The 17,555-nt window shown below is 41.4% G+C and overlaps 2 protein-coding genes across 3 annotated transcripts in view; one reads left to right on the top strand and one right to left on the bottom strand.

Moving 5' to 3' along the window:
• Positions 1-1,393, bottom strand: part of LOC122759103 (zinc transporter ZIP11-like) — a 91,343-nt gene extending 89,950 nt beyond the window's left edge. Inside the window, exon 1 of one of the 2 annotated variants that reach the window (XM_044013656.1) lies at positions 1,299-1,393. The gene's annotated coding sequence lies outside the window, so the exon portion shown is untranslated. The remainder of the gene's footprint in view (positions 1-1,298) is intronic. The other variant, XM_044013657.1, reaches the window with a different exon arrangement.
• Positions 1,394-7,914: 6,521 nt separating this feature from the next.
• Positions 7,915-10,515, top strand: LOC122759104 (somatostatin receptor type 2). The gene has a single exon (XM_044013658.1). The coding sequence runs from the start codon at positions 8,306-8,308 to the stop codon at positions 9,320-9,322; it is 1,017 nt and encodes a 338-aa protein (XP_043869593.1). The 5' UTR covers positions 7,915-8,305; the 3' UTR covers positions 9,323-10,515.
• Positions 10,516-17,555: the final 7,040 nt, after the last annotated feature.

The following is a 17,555-nucleotide window of genomic DNA, read 5'->3' as shown; positions in this document are numbered from 1 at the left end:
TGACAAGACAACGAGCAACAGATGAGCGAGAGAGCAGCAGTGCTCTTCGCTGACTCATCTTGAGTCAATATGTGTGCCTTTAAGGTGTCGCATCAGTAATCTGACACATGAGGAAAAAGAGTCAAGTCCTGTTTGCTCAGGATGTTGATATCCTGGACCTTTGTGTTTACTGTCGTGTAGACAGAACCTCGGTGGTCAGCAGTCAGCTGATGCTAAAACATGTGTTTTTAAAATAAAAAGGTACATGATGGAACAGTATATACATACTCTGGATACAAAGCATACTGCAAATGTTGTTTCGGCATCACACTAGGTAAGTTATATCGTCAGCAAAGTGAGGCCTCACACACAAAAATACTTTTATTTCTCAGTTAATTGTGTTCATAAAAGCCCCAAAAGTCTGTCTTCTGTCCCCATCAAATTGATCTTACATAAATACAGAATTATACCGTAATTAAATCACTACTATAAGCTGCTGACTATAAGCAAGGTTGGAGATGGCCAAATATAAACTATTTAACTAAAGCAGTAAAATGTGCAAAGCTTTATTGCGTGATTATATTTCAAAGGATGACAACAACTCACTGTTTCATAAACCAAAGGTTTAACCATTTCCCTGACATTTTTATGGACCAAACAACGACAATAATCCACAGATTATTCAATAAATATGCATAAGATCCAGCCCTACTTTTAAAAAAGTCTTAAATAAATGACTGATGACTAAAAATGAGTTGTGATTATATACCAACATGTAAACAGCTTTCATGTAACCATTAAAAGACGTTTTCATGAGCACATGAAACCCTCTATATTTACCACACAGAATCTTAATGATGTATTGGATCTAACAACTCAGTTCATATGGTAAATATGAGATACTAACAGTGATTATACACCTCATGAATATGCAACGATTCATAAACTGAAAGTGTCTACATGTGACTTGGATGCTAGTGAATGTGTGTGTGAGTGAGTGAGTGACTTAGCCCTGGTGCTGCTTAAACGCTCATGTTTAGATGAAGACAGGCACTTTGACACTCACTGACTGCCAGAGTAAAACACACAAACCGCTGTAATGAGGTGTCATTGTCATTAGTCAGCAGTGCGTGATGTAAATAAGGTAACGTGTAGAAGAAAAACCAGCCGGCAACATTATACCACTTTCGCCTACGTCATATTACACGCAAAATGTGTTAGTGTCACAATGAAACAACGCACGTGAAGTCGGCTACGTTAAATGTCGCCGTAAGGACAGATAAATGGCGATATTTGGGTCAAGTTTAACATTTACTCACTTGCTTCTGCTGGCACCGCCGCTCCTCTGTATTTACTTCCTACTTCCCGGGTACACGTGTCTATGACAAGCGGGAAGCCCCGCCTCCTCTTGCTTGTTATTGGCCAATAGGTCTGACAGACACAGACGTGGGTGGCACGTTCATTCAGAAATGATTATACATTATTGTGAACACACAGTGTTATCATATTAATATAATATAATAAATAAACGAATGAAAAGATAGATAGATAGATAGATAGATAGATAGATAGATAGACAGACAGACAGACAGACAGATCATACAAAAGACTAATTCTAATCTAAGGTGATACAAAAACAATTGACCTTCCTAAATGTGACACATTGGACCTTTAAGGTAATATACAGCTAAGTCACATGACAGCCATTTGCTCTGCATGTAGTGTTTCTACTTTTGTTACATTAGGTACATATAAATGACAAAAATCATACATTTATTTATCCGTTTTCAAATTAAAATGGTTATATTTACACCGCAGTGTCACTTGTTTTCGGAATGCTTCTCTTCCTCTGGGCTTCTTTTGTTTATGTGTGTGTGTGTGTGTGTGTGTGCGTGCACAGACTTTTTGCTGTCTTTTAACAGGAAACAGATTCTGGAGATGATGCTGTGGACATTTGTTTTTCTCCCCCACATGGAAATTTCCAGGATTGCTGCTCTCACTCACCTCTCTGTGGTAATTCACAGGAATGTCAGCCTCTGTGACCTGTGAACTGACCGAGCGGCATATTTCTGATGTTTCCCGTCAACTGATGTTGGGATATTCCAAAAAAAAAGCACCATTTAAGTGATGTTGTAACACATCTGATTGTGATTAAATGTCAAATTATCACAATCATCAGCTTTTGCCAATCAAACTCTTTGTCAATGTTTCTGAACCAACTACTCCGACAATAGGGGTTTGAAACAAAAATGGCCTAATTATGATTTTTCAGCTAATAAATCACACCACAGGGCTTCCCCTAGCTTTAATCAGCTCCACTACACCAAAAAGAAAAAGAAACTCTGAATGATTTTACACCATTATGGAGTATTTTTCTCTATAAATCCACAAAGATCCAACAGATTCTAATAATTTCTCCAGTCAGATCGGTTTCACTGTTTTAGACGGTAGAACAAGGTTCCCTTTATACATTTTTCAACTTTATAAACAAACACAATATCAATGTATTAATATGAAATAGAAGAACAAACAAAAAAGACCAATTTGTGTTTTGTCTTAGCAAGAACATAATACCTTTGTTTTGAGTATTCCCAAATCTTACATAAAAAGAGATATAAGATGTGTTCTAAATATCTGTAAAGTGTTTACAAAAAATCAGTAGGTCTCTACTTCAAAGGAGTTGTGTCTTTGAAGGGTCCTCGGACATCTGTGCAGAAGAAAGAAGCCCGAGCGCTTTGATTCTCAGAAACTGACTTCAAATACCGCACGTTTACCGCTGATGTGATCACACGCTCCTGTTATATGCAAATGCAACTTCAAAACACGTGTTGGAAATATCCCAATATCATAGTCTCCCATGGTGCATCATTTTTTGGGCACTTGTGCATGACAACCGTGAGTGATGAGGTGCGCGATATGTTAATACATGTCTTATTGTAAGTAAAAAAAATCACAAATCCCCACACGTCACAAAAAATCCATTCACCGATGCAGTGAGATCGTGTTACCGCAACTTCATCCATCCTTGAAATGAAACCCAGATGTTATAATAATGCACTTCACCATGTCACTCTGCTGACAGTCCTTTACATATTTTACATTTCTCTGCTGCTGCACTGGAGGAGGAGGTGAGATTTGCATTGACTCCGGCTTATGAGCATAGTGTTGTTGCTGGGGAAAACAAAGGGGGGGGGGGCATGAAAATATGCAGACTCCCCCGAAAACAATAAACAAGTGGACAATAACAAGAGCTTTTCCATATGTAATATCGTTTACTGAAAGTGCTTATTTATAAAAACTCCTTGTCATCGAAGACGCGGTAACGTGATTCATTTTGGCTTGGAATGATTTCGCATAATCCCACACATGCTGCAGATGGTTCTCTGCGTTTCATATTATTGCAGCATGACTCGAGGGATGGTTGATGCCAGTCTGCTGGTCCTCGACCAAAACCGTGGGATGGACTTCTTTTAAATCGTAAATATGGATTAATGATCCCCAGAGGATGAGCCTGCAGAACCGCTTGACGGCCAATTGCTTCATTTTCCGGCAGATGATGACTCCATGGGACTTTTGTTTTGTCCTCTGAATGTTGCCGTTCCTCCTTAAAACCTCTTATTTACTCAGTAAGATACATGGTAAGCTTGTACTGATGTGTACGCTCAATATCATTCCAACCCTTGCCCTGACCACCGCCCCCTATTCCACCATTTTGTGCGTTCTTTTGTCAATTTAGTGTCCCAGTTCTTGTTGAGGTAGAGGGGTAAGGTAAAGTGTAAACTTTGATAGACGGAGCTTTTAGTCCGTAAATAGTCCAATCAGTGAAGAAAACCTTGTCAACACTAATGAGTAATCAACATTGAGTAGTTTTTACATTCCACCGTCGCGGAATCCAGTTGCTTTTCTGTCTAATTCAGGTCAAGCACAATGAAACAATTCATCGGTCACCATGATTGTTGATGCCTGCAACTTGGCACAAGACACTGCCCTCTAGAGGAAGTACTGCATCCACAACGTCCATACCAAAATAAAAGATGTACGGATGTAGGTAGGGTAGGGATGGACATTTGGGACAGAAAAACAGACAAAAGTGGAGTATAAGTAAGTCAGCCCTAAGGGCTAACTGGCCCTTGAAATGGAGATGTTTCTGTTTGCAGCCATAAACCGGTTCAGCAGTGTTCCCATTGTTGAAGATGTGCCTCTGCTTTACTGCACACAAGCGCTTAATAATGCCTAAAATAGTGACGTATCAAGAGATGACAAATACTTTTAGGTTTCTTTTCTTCACGTTCTTCATAGAGTGTCCCATTTCCTAAGGCTGTGTTTTAACCAGACTTTACCCCCTTGCATTTAATTTTCCAAGGAACAAGGGGCAAAGGGTAGCGGTGAAAATGAGAGACGGAATTAGTCTGTGACATTTATGGTTCCCGGAGGATGGACACCCCCCTTTGTTGATCCTGTGACATTTGGTCTTGGAATTAAAGCGGCTGTCAGTGAAACACATTGTGGTTCCATCGTATGATCACTAGCTCATGTAGAGCGTCTGCTCAGTGTGTCTCGGGGCTCTGGTTGTAAATCATCTATAAGAAAAAAGTTTCCAGTGTCAACACTTTATTCAATCAGGAGCCAGAACTCCCACAAAATGGTGGTCCTCGCTGCCTGGCTAACTGTAGTGAGAAGGGAGGAGAAGGCTAACAGTTAGCAAAACATTAGCCGAAAACCGACATTGCTGACAATTCAATGCTGTTAGTTTGTTCTGTTAGGGTTTGTGTTGTCTGTTTTTGCCAGAAGCAAAAGCTTTTCATCTTATTTCATTTTTGCTATTCTCAATTAAAAGACTACCTCCTCTATATCTTTGTGCCCTTGTGCTATTGTAGAGCCTCTTCACTGTGGTGTAGCCATCAATGTATAAAAAGATGTTTGTGGAAAAACAAAGAAAAGCACCTAAACAAACGTAATGAACATGACCGTCCCTTTAGTGAGGACCAAACTTGGTATGTTTACATGCACAGTTTAATCGAGCTAAGGCCATAGTCCGACTAAGACAGGCAATTGGACAACTTCCGAGATTCCGAGTATACATATTGAGGAGAAAATCAGACTGAGCAGGTATTCCTGTATCTCCCTATAGGCTAGTGTGTATTGAATCAGTTTCCTTTATGTCACAGAAAAACAAACAGCGAACGGTGAGATGTATGTATACTGTATGTGTCGTACCTGCTGTACATGTTACTCGTGATATAAATTAGATCGAACATGGCTCTCGTGGGTTCTGTGTTGTCCGATGAAAGCGGCCGTATGATTGTCCTCTCCTTCTATTTCCAGGTCAAAAACCAGGGAAGAAATTTTTGTGCATGCACAGAACGCCAAGTCCGACTCTAGTCCGACTATACATACAGTACTAATCGGACTATGAATCACATTATCCAGGCATTAGTCGGACGAAGACTAGCTCGACTTTTAACACGCATGTAAGCGCACTGACTGATTTGCCTACCTTTGCAGTTCATCATAACAATATTGTGTGTTTTATTACAGACATGATGTATGAGACTCAACAAAGCTGTGCTCCACATGCTCCCTCTTCCACTGTTTCTGGTATTTGTCACATAGCCCTTTTGTGTGTGTGTGTGTGTGTGTCTTGTGAGGGCGCCCTCGCAGCAGATGAGCGAGGAGGGTCGTGTGTATTGGTTTTATAGCCTGTTAATGCGGGTTTTTCCGGATTCCTTCCAGCCTGGATATTTTCCTTCTCTCCCCTGACAACTTTATTTATTGACGAGAATCCAGAGATGAACAGGATTTCATTGCAAGTCTTTCAAAAACCAATGATAGCTTTTAAATCCGTACTTTCGATGGTGTGATCCTTGCAAGGGGGAACTTTCTTTAACATGGTGCGATAGGGCGTTCAAATGTGTGCTTCCTGAAAGCTCTTCTAGTTTAAATATAGGAGTGTCACCATACATTGTCAAATACGTTTCTAGTGTTGTTGCAGGGCCTTCATACAAGTACTTTTATTGAAGCATTCTCGCCACTTCACAGTTGTTTGGTTTACACTGATGTTATGAGTCTCAGGAAGTCATCATCTCAGTCTTATCTTATCTTTACAACACTCACAGGCGTCTATGTGAGTGAGGTCCGTCGCAATTCAGCTCGAAAATCCTTGGAAATAAATAAAACCCGAGAGCACAGGAACGCTCAAAAGCTGTTTTCCTGATAAACAGTGAGACAGCCTTGAGTCTGCGGACGTGTAAGACGGCACGCATCGTGTCCCACATGGCTCTTTTGTTGTGTGCCGTAGATGACTGGGTAGCACGTGAACGCGGCGGTGAAATACTGCCCGTGGAATACGAGCGCTGTCAAACATTTTCACATTCAGCACCGCAAAAAACAAAGCATTCCCACTGATGTTTTTACAGGCCTGAGGTTCGGGTGAAGGTGTGTGAAGGGTCAGTCTCTGGGGGGGAAGTGAAGCTGCGGGCTTATCAGGACTTTTGGACTACAAAGGGATTTCGCTCACAGAGTCTGTGGCTGTTACGAGCCGGGTCATGGTACAACTGGAGAAATATGTGGCGTCTGATGCAGACAGGGTGCTTTAAAGTGTCCTCAGCCCTGTTTCACACTAAATTTAGCAAGTATACCTTGAATTTCTTTAACCCGAGTGAACCCGCTGTAAGAGGTGATGAACGCCATCCCCATTGCCTGTGCTTGTACTTTCACGGACCTCTTTTTCTTCAGTCCCTCGTTCAAAATTCAGTCTCGTCCCTCACTGATAATGTCCCAATTTGTAGTAATTTAGGCTAGATTGGATTAGATTCCACTTTATTGCGATTACACGTGTCACAAGTACACGGTAACGGAATGCAGAAGTGCGTAGCAGCGAGGTACAGACACAAATATGTACGTATGGTTATGATGAAAAGGAATAATATGTGTAGATATGAAATTAAAATGAGCTAATAACTAGGCCAACGGGCAGAAGATGATGCCGGGAATCCGCTTCTCTGGCAGATCAAGATCAAGAAGAATCGCGGAGAACGCGCTCACGTGGGACTTCCGTTTCCCACGAAAAGACGAAGGTGAGTGTATGATGATCCAACACATTCTCACTGGTCAGAAACCCGTTTTAAACCTGGGATTAAACGGGAATAGGATATTTGATACTGGGATGGAGTTGATTGAAGTGGAAAGGGATGAGCTGCATAACTTTCATTGACCTCTGCTTGCTGGAAGTTTTTCTGGGGGTAAGAGGGGGATTTCTCGGGGTATTCCAGCTATGCGTGTCGGACCTTCAACAGGAAGGAAGGTCATCACTTATGCCGGGGTCTTTAATCTTTGCCAACACGTCCTCTCTAAACTCTCTCTCTCTCCCCTCCCTCCCATTTACTTTCGCCGAATCCTTTTTACGATGGATGGAATAGATGGAGGTAAAGAAAAACAGCGTGGAATGTTGTGGTGGAAGGAAGACGGACGGATGACTCGAGAAGATGCAAAACAAACGTCAAATGTCAGAAAACAAAAAGCTTGAGAAAACAGACAGGTCGGTCGTGTCTTTGCTGTCGGCAGATTTACTGCGTCTGGGGTTGTAAAGGTGGGCGGCCCGAGTGACAAGAGATACTGTTATTATACGTCTGTGTTTAGGTTTACTTAAATGACCCCCACCCCAATGAAGTGTGTGTGTGGTTTGAAGTAAACAGAAGGAGGAGAAGAAGAAAGAAATGATGAAAACAAAAGTATTGTAGCAGATGGGGTTTACCTTGGAAACGGCGTTGCAGCAGAGAAGCTGGGGGAGCACACAGGAGGGGTGTGAGCCAAGCTGGAGTTTATCACAATCTCTGGAGACTGATGAACAAGGGGAGGGTGGTAGGCCCCTCCCCACACACACACACACACAGACACACAGGAGCAAGAAACACTCTTCACACACTGTGGGGGGAAGAGATATAAAAGGACTCCCACGGAGAAGGAGAGCTCAGGCAAGCGGCTGAGCGGCTGTCCGGCTCATTTCCACACTGCTGTGCGTCACTGAGTGTGTTTACTCGAGTGTGTGTGTGTGTGTGTGTGTGTGTGAGACGGTGCACACGAGTGTCAGAGCGGAGGACCTAACTTTCACAGTTTTTACAGAAGATAAAAAGGAAGTGGGGACTGGATGAGGGAACGTGACGAGCTACTGGATGTCCTTGACCCCGAAAGAACACAGTTTGATTGTTAGTTCTGTTGCTGATTCTTCAGTCTGTTGAGTTTTCGGTTTTTTTCACCCTCCATACTTGAAGTCAGGAGGTGACTCTGAAGCTGTGTGTAGGGGAATTTGCATCTTCACATCTTCAGAATGGACACCTCATCCCTGTCAGACATGGACTACAACCACACTTACATCGGCGAGCACTACTTTGAGGACAATATCGACGCTTTTGGCGTCACCATGGCGATCCTCTACCTGGTGGTCTGCATCCTGGGACTCGCCGGGAACTCCCTGGTCATTGTCGCCATTTTGAAATTGGACAAAATGTCGTCTTCCACGACGGTGTACATCTTCAACCTGGCGCTGGCCGACGGCCTCTTCATGGTCAGCCTGCCCTTCATCGCGAGCCAGAACTTCCGGAACCACTGGATGTTCGGAGACACGGCGTGCAAGGTGGTCATGGTGCTGGACGGCATCAACCAGTTCACGAGCGTCTTCTGCCTGACGGTGATGAGCATCGACCGCTACATGGCGCTGGCAGACCCGCTCCGGTTCGCGCGCTGGAGAACGCCGCGCTGCGCCCAGGTCGTCTCGGCCTTCCTGTGGCTCTTCTCGCTCCTCACGATTCTCCCGATGGCGCTTCACTTCTCCGCCGATCAGGGCCTGTGCATCCCGGAGGTGGTGTCGGACGCGTGGTGGCTCGGCGTCCTCTCCTACACGTTCGTCATGGGCTTCGCGCTGCCGTTCACGGTGATGACGGCCTCCTACGCGGCGCTGCTGCTCACGCTGCACTCCCAGCGACTCCGGGCCCCGGCGGCGAACCCCGAGAGCCACCGCGTCGAGCGGCAGGTCACCAAAATGGTGGTGGCGGTGGTGGTTGTGTTCGGCCTGTGCTGGCTGCCGTTCTACACCTTCAACTTCTGCTCGCTGAAGCAGAACAACATGGTGCGCAATTTCGCCCGGGCGTTTGAGTTCGTGGTGCTGCTGTCGTACTCATGGAGCTGCGCCAACCCCATCCTCTACGCCTGCCTCTCGGACACCTTCAGGAGGCACTTCCGCTCCCTGCTCTGCCCCGCCGACAAGTCGCCTCCCAGCATGCAGTGCGACACTGAACGGTATGATTTAAATGACGCAGGTGTGCGAGATGCTGCCGTTCTGGCATAGACACTCCCCGAGGGGGCGTGTATTTCTATAAATATGCACTGTACAATATTTACTCATTTATACTTATTTGTACTTCAATCTAACTCACAATCAGATTAATTGTTTGCCACAGAGTTGTATGTCATTTCTTTGAGCCTGTGGTGTGAGTTTGCTTTAATTCTGACCCTGAATCTGTCTAAAATGGATAAATAATAATAATAATAATGATAATAATATGAGTAGAGAGGGTTTTCAACACACCAACTCAGACTTGAACCAGCTGTTAAAGTCCCCCCTGACCAAAGTGTCGTATTTGTACTTTTCCTTTATTTCTTTCAAGAACATAAAAAAGTCAATTTGTCCGGCAGGATTTTTATGGCAGAGTTCAGGTTCTCCTTGTCTGAGTCAGACCTGTTGTATAACTTTCTCTTTGACCGACCCCCCCCGAGATCTAATGCAATGAGACGCAAGAGTTCTGAAGCGTGGACAGGAGTGTAAACGGCGTAGCGCGGGTCACATGCCTTAGGCTGAACACGAGCGCACAAATCTCTGCAACTCATCTTCCCAAGCGTCATGTGTGTGTGTGTGTGTGTGTTTGTGCCCTATAGTGACCATGTTCATGCTTGTGTTCAGACGTCTGTGACTTCACCTTTATTCATGCCAGTAAAAAGCCTTCTTGGCCTTTTTATCCTTGATTTCAAATCGGATTTTAAGTCATTAACCAAATCAGCCACTGAAATAATCACCTTCTATCAATTTGAGAGTTTTTTAAAAACAGATTTCAGCCTCTTAAAGGACCAGTGAGTAGAATTTAGTGGTTGTCTAGGCGTGAAGTTGCATTATTGCGATCGATTAAACACAAAGCTGTTCCTATTTTACAGATAAATGAAAATAAATTCTACAAAATGTACATTTTAAATGATGTAAGTGCTCCTTCAACCAACAGTTTCTGACCAAACACCACATTGAACAATTCAGAAAATATGAATCAGAGTAAATATGTAGACATGGCATGTATAATGTTGTGTATGTATAAATGAAACCTCGTCTTTCTATATATTATGTTTGTATAAATCTGATGTGTAGTCACTGTAATCCATTTCCACCACATCTAAATGCCAAAACAAGCTACTACCACTACTTTATATCCTGTAAATGCGTATTTTTAGAGGTTATTGTGATATATTTTTTAAAATAAATGTCAAAAAAATGCAGAAATTGTCTCTGTCTTCTTGTTTCTACACCCGCAGCCAAACTCTGGAAACTGGTAAGACTCTATGACTGTCAAAGCTGCTGCAGCCCACTTATGTTCTTAAAAGAGCTAATAAACCCCTGCCACAGTTTTTAAAGACGCCAATGGCAGAAGGGTAAATTCGCCAGACATCACTAACGTCAGTGCCCAAAGCACAAATTATCACAAAATGATGAACTGTAGCTAGTTTATTATCCTTTAGATGCACTCATTACGCTCTGTTTCATACATAATATTAAATGAAATGACCCAAAAAAATGCACAAATTCAGTTTAATGTGCCTGAAAATGTTTTATACTTGTCTCTGAGAGTTGGTAATGATCTCTATGTTCTGAGATAGACTAGCACAGCCAGGAATTGAACCCACAACCTTCCTGTAGAAAAGCCAACTCGCCCTACCACTGAGCCTCCATTGCTCAATCCTACTTTTACTTCTAAAACTTACATTTATATCAGAAAATGTACTTTTGATACTTAAGTGCAGTAAATGTGGTATATTTTAAGACTTTTACTTAAGTAATATTATAATAAAAAATGATAAAAAGTCATTTTCTGGTAAAGATACTCAAGATGTCCCTTTTAGGTACTTTATACAAGACAAAAGCTGGGGATTTCCAATTATTGGTTCAAACGAATCATATAAAAACAGTATAAAAGTATAAACACAGTCCTGTGTCTGTGCATCAATGAAGACACTGCCGCTTTAAAAAAAAGAAGGGGAGGGGAAGTAAAAACAACAGCATTGTGAGGTGTTTAGGTTTAACTGAGGGGATCAGTGACCTCGCGGTCATGTTATCAGTGTGTAAACTGTGCCGCGGTGCAGCGAGGTGGTGGAGTTCAGGAGGGCGAGCGTTTGGAGCAGCGTGTTTACGATACTGTGTCAAAACCCTGCCGCCTCCGCCAGTCACTCAACTTTGAGCCTGAACCCGGAGATTCTATATGGACGTAAAAGAAAAAACAATAAAGGAAATGATATATATTATATCTGCAAATGACACTTGATAACATGTGTTTGTTATTTTTATTATCTTATCATCGTTTACGTCATCCGCAAGAAACGGAACTTTTGCCAATGTCGAGTTTTTTTCCAACGCCAGAAATTCGCAGATGTCACCTGTCACCAGACAACTCCTGCTGGACGACGCCAGCTGTCAATCACACAGGTGTCCACTCACTCATAACGTGCTGCACTTTCCTCGGAATGGTAACATAATGTAAAAAAAAAACAAAAACGGACACTTTGAATAATAAGAGATAAGATAAGCTCTCCAACATTGTCACAGCAGCAAAAGACAGTAACGATAATGGTAATGAATAATAAACATGCATTTCCACATTGTGAAAGTACAATATAGAAACAATAAGACTACAAGTTAAATAGAGTGTACATTATAGACAGTATGGGCTTGATATTTACAGAATCATGTGGGAAATCTCATTTTTCCCACAGACTTCCATTGAAGCGGCGCTCTTTTTATGCAACCAGGGGAGTCGCCCCCTAGTGGCTATTCAGTATATTTTACTTGAAAGACTTTGTAATTTATGTCGGCCTATAGCAGACTTAATATCATGTCACTAAGAAAACATGGCCCGTGACCCTGATGACATTTGGTTGTGATGATCACATTACATATATATATATATATATACATATATATGTATATATATAAATACAAATATATGTAAGCTTGTTTGATGTTTTAATTAAAGTAGTCCTCGTTATTATTCACTTAATATTACATTTATTCCCGTTTTTGCGATTTAACAGATTTTTTTTTGTAATTTTGCATTACATACACGTCTTAACTCATCATTCCATATACAATATATATATATATATATATATATATATATATATATACATACATATAAGCTTGTTTTAATGACAGTTGTCCATGTTATTATTATTCACTCCATATTTATTCCTGTTTTTGCAATTTAATACATTCATTTTTGCACGTATTAATTATGACGTTCACATTATTCTGTATCCAAACGAGCACTTTTACTTTGTAATTCTGCCAAATATCGTCATGAATAATCTTCACTGTAATGCCTCTGATGGAATAGTGTGCTGCGGAAATATATAACATATTACAAGGAGATAAACAACTGTAGTGACACAGAAGACGAGGAAAACAGAGGCCATACGAAGATACATGACATTATTGTCTTACCGCTGCTGCTGCTGGTTTTAATAATAATAATGATGATGATGGTGATGATGATGATGGAGATTATAAGACAGTTATCGCGTCGGTCGTCCGCTCCAACGTTTAGACTCCACTATTCTCGTGTAAGGTGAGTCTAATTTGCAGAGATAAGCCGAGCCAATTATCACATTAGTCACATATTATCACGTTATCGGATACGTTCTGTTGTTTGCTCATCAACCCCTGCCCCCCGGCTTGGAAACGAGTGTGACACTACGGGTTAATCTTAATCTCGTTTTTCCAAACCTGATGCTTTTAGGGACGGGGGGATTATTTTACATGCAGGACTCTGTGATCCGGGTTACCTGCAAAAGCCCTGTGACAGAATTGCTTGTGAAATGTGGTGGACGGAGATGTTGCGATAGCGACAATTCAATTTGTGAACAGTTCTGTTTTTTTTGAGTCATGGTTGACTTCTACAGTTTATCCATAGATTTTAAATGTAAACGGTTGTTATCACATGTGAGTGTTCGGAGAGTGACTGCTCTATATTCCGTCGCAAACACGAAAAGTTAAAGATATGAAATGTTTTTAACAAGAAAGAGTTGCATTTTTTTAATTTGCACAGAAGACAGACCAAATGTAGAAGAATTCGATTTTAAAATTATTAAACATTTAGATAGATAGGTAAGTGAGTAGGTCGAGATATTGGTTGGTAGGTAGGTAGGTTAGGTAGATAGTTGGTAGGTAGGTAGGTAGGTAGACCCTAGGTAGATAGGTTAGGTTAGGTAGGTAGGTGTGTTGGGTGATGGTGGGTAGGTTTAGAAGGTAGGTAGGTTAGGTAGTGGTAGGTAGGTAGGTAGATAGGCAGGTGGGTGGGGTTGGTGGATTAGGTAGATAGTTGGTAGGTAGATAGAGGTAGGTAGGTTAGGTAGATAGTAGGTAGGTGGTTAGGTAGATAGGCAGGTAGGTGGGTGGATGGTTGGTAGATTAGGTAGATGGTTGGTAGGTAGGTTAGGAGATGTAGGTAGGTAGGTTAGGTAGATGGTAGGTGGGTAGGTTAGGTAGATAGTAGGTAGGTAGGTGGATGGTTGGTTGGTAGATTAGGTAGATAGTTGGTAGTTAGTAGAAGAATTAGATTTTAATATTATTAAACATTTAGATAGATAGGTAGGTAGGTAGGTAGGTCGTTCGATAGATGGTAGGTAGGTAGTTGGATGGATGGTAGGTAGGTAGGTAGGTTAGGTAGATGGTAGGTAGGTTAGATAGATAGGTAGGTAGGTGGGTGGGTAGGTGGGTGGCTGGTTGGTTGGTAGATTAGGTAGATAGTTGGTAGGTAGGTTAGGTAGGTAGGTAGGTATGTAGGTGGGTGGATGGTTGGTTGGTAGGTAGGTTGGCAGGTAGATGGTAGAGGCGGGTAGGTCACATATAAGAAATGCAAGTTTGTTGCGAGTTTGTCATATTTGTGGAAATCTTTTGTGTGTTCATGCTGCATTTTCGCTCTCCATTATCTACAAATATGTATGTATTTTAGATCAGAGATGATTAACCTTACAATGGAAAAGAAAACACTGACAAACTAAAAGTCTGTATTCAATAACCTGCTAATTCTAGTTTCAATTAACTTAATCCATTTCGGTGTTACCAAATGAAGTTGTATTTTAAAGAAATTCCTTTTATTTATTCATTTTCATTTTTTTCAAATCAAAATGCAGAATATTATCATAATAATAATAATAATAATAACATACATTACTATTGGTTATTACACACTCAGCTGTTCTGTCATATTTTCCTCACTGAACAGAAACACAAAAAGAAAGCAGAAGCAGCTCTCGGCATCAAAACTAATAAATAAAACATTGCATGTCACAACCTCATACAGTTAGTTTCTTTTATTGATTCACTGAAAAAAAGGAAAACGGTTGACAAACTGCAGTTCATACTAACATGAACCATTTTCTTTTCCACTACCCTGTGTGTCATAGTCCCTCAGGTTTTACCTAACTTTACAGACATTTCACGGGGATCAAGGGTCAGAGCCGACAGAGCCTGAGGCGGCAACGATGAAAAGGGGGAGAACGCGAGAAATGGGACACAACCGGACTTTGAAGTGAACACGTTGCCCTGGAGCTCTGTGAGGAAACCAGGGGAAGCCAGTGAAATCAATCCTTCTACTCTTTACACAGACACAGACATGCAGGGGACGCTGCTACGATGACTGATCAGACCGTAAACAGGGTTTAGTTAAAGGAGCAGTCCCAGTATCTTTACCAGATAGATCACTTTTTTTTATATATAATATTACTTAAGTAAAAGTCTTAAAGTATATGACATTTACTGTACTTGGCTAGAAAAAGCATCAAGACGATTAAAGCTCTATATAAATAACAGTGGCTTAATGATATACCGGCACATAGTTCAACAACACACACGAGGTGAAAGGTTTTAATTAGACTCTAATCAATACAAGAAAAATGGGCAGAACGACAAGATTTACAAGACGCCGTAACACGACTGTCCACTGTGGGGTCATGCTGATTAAAAGCTCTGGTGTCTGTGTGTGTGTGTGTGTGTGTGTGTTCATGACTTTAGGAGGCATGTGTGGATTTATTGTCAAGCAAACTGATCTTTGTGAGGACATTTTGTCTGGTCCACACAACTTTTACGGGCTTTTTTGAGGATTCAGACCTGGTGTTAGGGTTAGGCATTTAGCTGTGATAGTTTAAGGTCAGGCTAAGGGGCTAGGGAAGGCATTATGTCGATGAGTGTCCACACAAAGACAGCAAAACCAGCATATGTGTGTGTGTGTGTTCTTGTATGGGTGTCTTTGTGAGGACCATACACTTTAAACCCAGCAGTGAGGACATTGGGAAAATTAGGACATTTTTGGGAAAGTGAGGACATTTTTCGCTGATGTTCTGTCAACCCTTAAAAGAGCTTTTCGAGGGTTAAGACCTGGTTTTGGGGTTAGGGGCTAGGGGGAATGCATTATGCCCATGAGTGTCCTCACAAAGAATGCTGCTACAAACATGTGTGTGTGTGTCAGGTCAGACAGCAGTTATTTTCAGTTGGTCCTCTTCACTCGGGACTGATTACAACCTACAGCCTCTTCATGTAATTGAGTCCAGATGCAGAAGCTGCCGGAGAAGTTTCTCAATAAAGAATATTGATGGGACCCCAGAGAGGGAGAGAGAGAGAGAGAGAGAGGGAGATAGATAGAAAGAGAGGAGGAACAGATCAATAAAGGTCAATTAGACTATTTAAAAAAGACAATTCTCCATTTCTTTCACATGCATCTCTGTGACTTCTTGGCCTCCTCCTCCATTACCGTGCTTCACATTTCACCCACATAAATAAAAAATAAAATGTTAAAAAAAAGACAAAAGGATTTAACTTACCATAAACCTCTTCTACCTGATTCTCTGTGATTGTGCAACAGGACTAACAAGGAGCCAGAATTTACATTTTTAGGACCAAAACAAGACACGGCTGACGTGAGCCGGCGCTGCGGCGCTGCAGGGGACGGGGATTATTATCGCTCGGCTGTGTTCTTGGAAAGCACGGAAAAAATAAAAACAATCCAGATTACTTTGACATCTGCCTGATGGAGATGAGACGACGCCCGGTGCTCGTGCTGATGCTGGAGGTTTTGACGATTGTAAAAAAAAGACAAAAATGAAATGAATGCTTTTAAAGCTACCGTGTGTAAAATTTAGCAGCACGTATTGGTGCAGTCCAAACACATGCAGATTTGGGGATTAGGCAAATTTGACACTCTAAAGTTCATATATTGAACTAAACTGAAGAACACAGTGTTTTTTTATTCCCCAAAAAAGGGCCAATTAACAGAAAAGAACGTTTAGACGGTTGTGGCGCCTGTACCTGAACTGCAACTAACGATTCTTTTCATAATCGGTTAATCTGTCCATTATTTTCCCGCTTGGTCAGTGTTTGTCAAACCTGGAAATGATGATGTTCTCAAATGTCTGTTTTTTGTCAGTTTTAATGATTTCTTTGTTATATGGAGCAAAGAAACCAGGAAATATTCACATTTCAGAAGCCGAAAAAACAATCAGAAAGCTTCAAACTGATTAATCGATTATCAAAATAGTTGATGATTCATTTAGAAATCGATTAATAGTAATTGTTTCAGCTCTAGTCCAAATGTGCACAGAAAGCATCTCATACTCTGACGACTTTACATTCTTTTCTTGGCTAGTGAACGATTGTTTACTTTCACAGTTTCGACTGCATCTTCCTCCTTAAATAAAAGAAAACAACAGGTTCTGCAGATGGATAATGGACGCAGTGGAAATGAGAAATAAGATCATAATAATAATAAGACGGATTCTCCTACATCATCTATGAATGACTGAATTGCTTTTCTTTTTTATTTCATACTGTTCTTGTCTCAGAGCTGTCGATTGCATCTGTAAATAATTCAAAACACCAGAGGACACGGAAAAAGCTGCTTATCTCGTGATATAACTTGACACATCATGGAGATTTATTTGCAGCAAAATGGCACCTCGGCGTCTGTGATCTGTTCGTTGTCGAGATGCTGTTTTGTGGAGGGTGAGAGGTAGAGAAGTGTCTGATGTATTCATTTTTCTATATTTATGTTGCGAGGAAGATGACACCGAAATATTCAAAAGTATAATACATTAATAACCAAATTAAAGTAGTCAATATCAAACTTTTTGGCTTTCGGCGTCAACACCGTGTAGACGCTACGGAGGAGTTTTAGGGCCGAAATGAATCTCATGTCTTTCACTTTCAGCGGGCCAAAACATTAAACTCGAAAATGGCAAGATTAAGCTCGACATTTTGAGAATAATCTCGACAT

This window comes from Solea senegalensis, linkage group LG18 (genome assembly GCF_019176455.1).
Source record: "Solea senegalensis isolate Sse05_10M linkage group LG18, IFAPA_SoseM_1, whole genome shotgun sequence".
NCBI classification, from domain to species: Eukaryota; Metazoa; Chordata; class Actinopteri; order Pleuronectiformes; family Soleidae; genus Solea; species Solea senegalensis.
The sequence above is the reverse complement of the archived record's forward strand: the minus strand, read 5'-3'. Positions and strand labels throughout refer to the sequence as shown.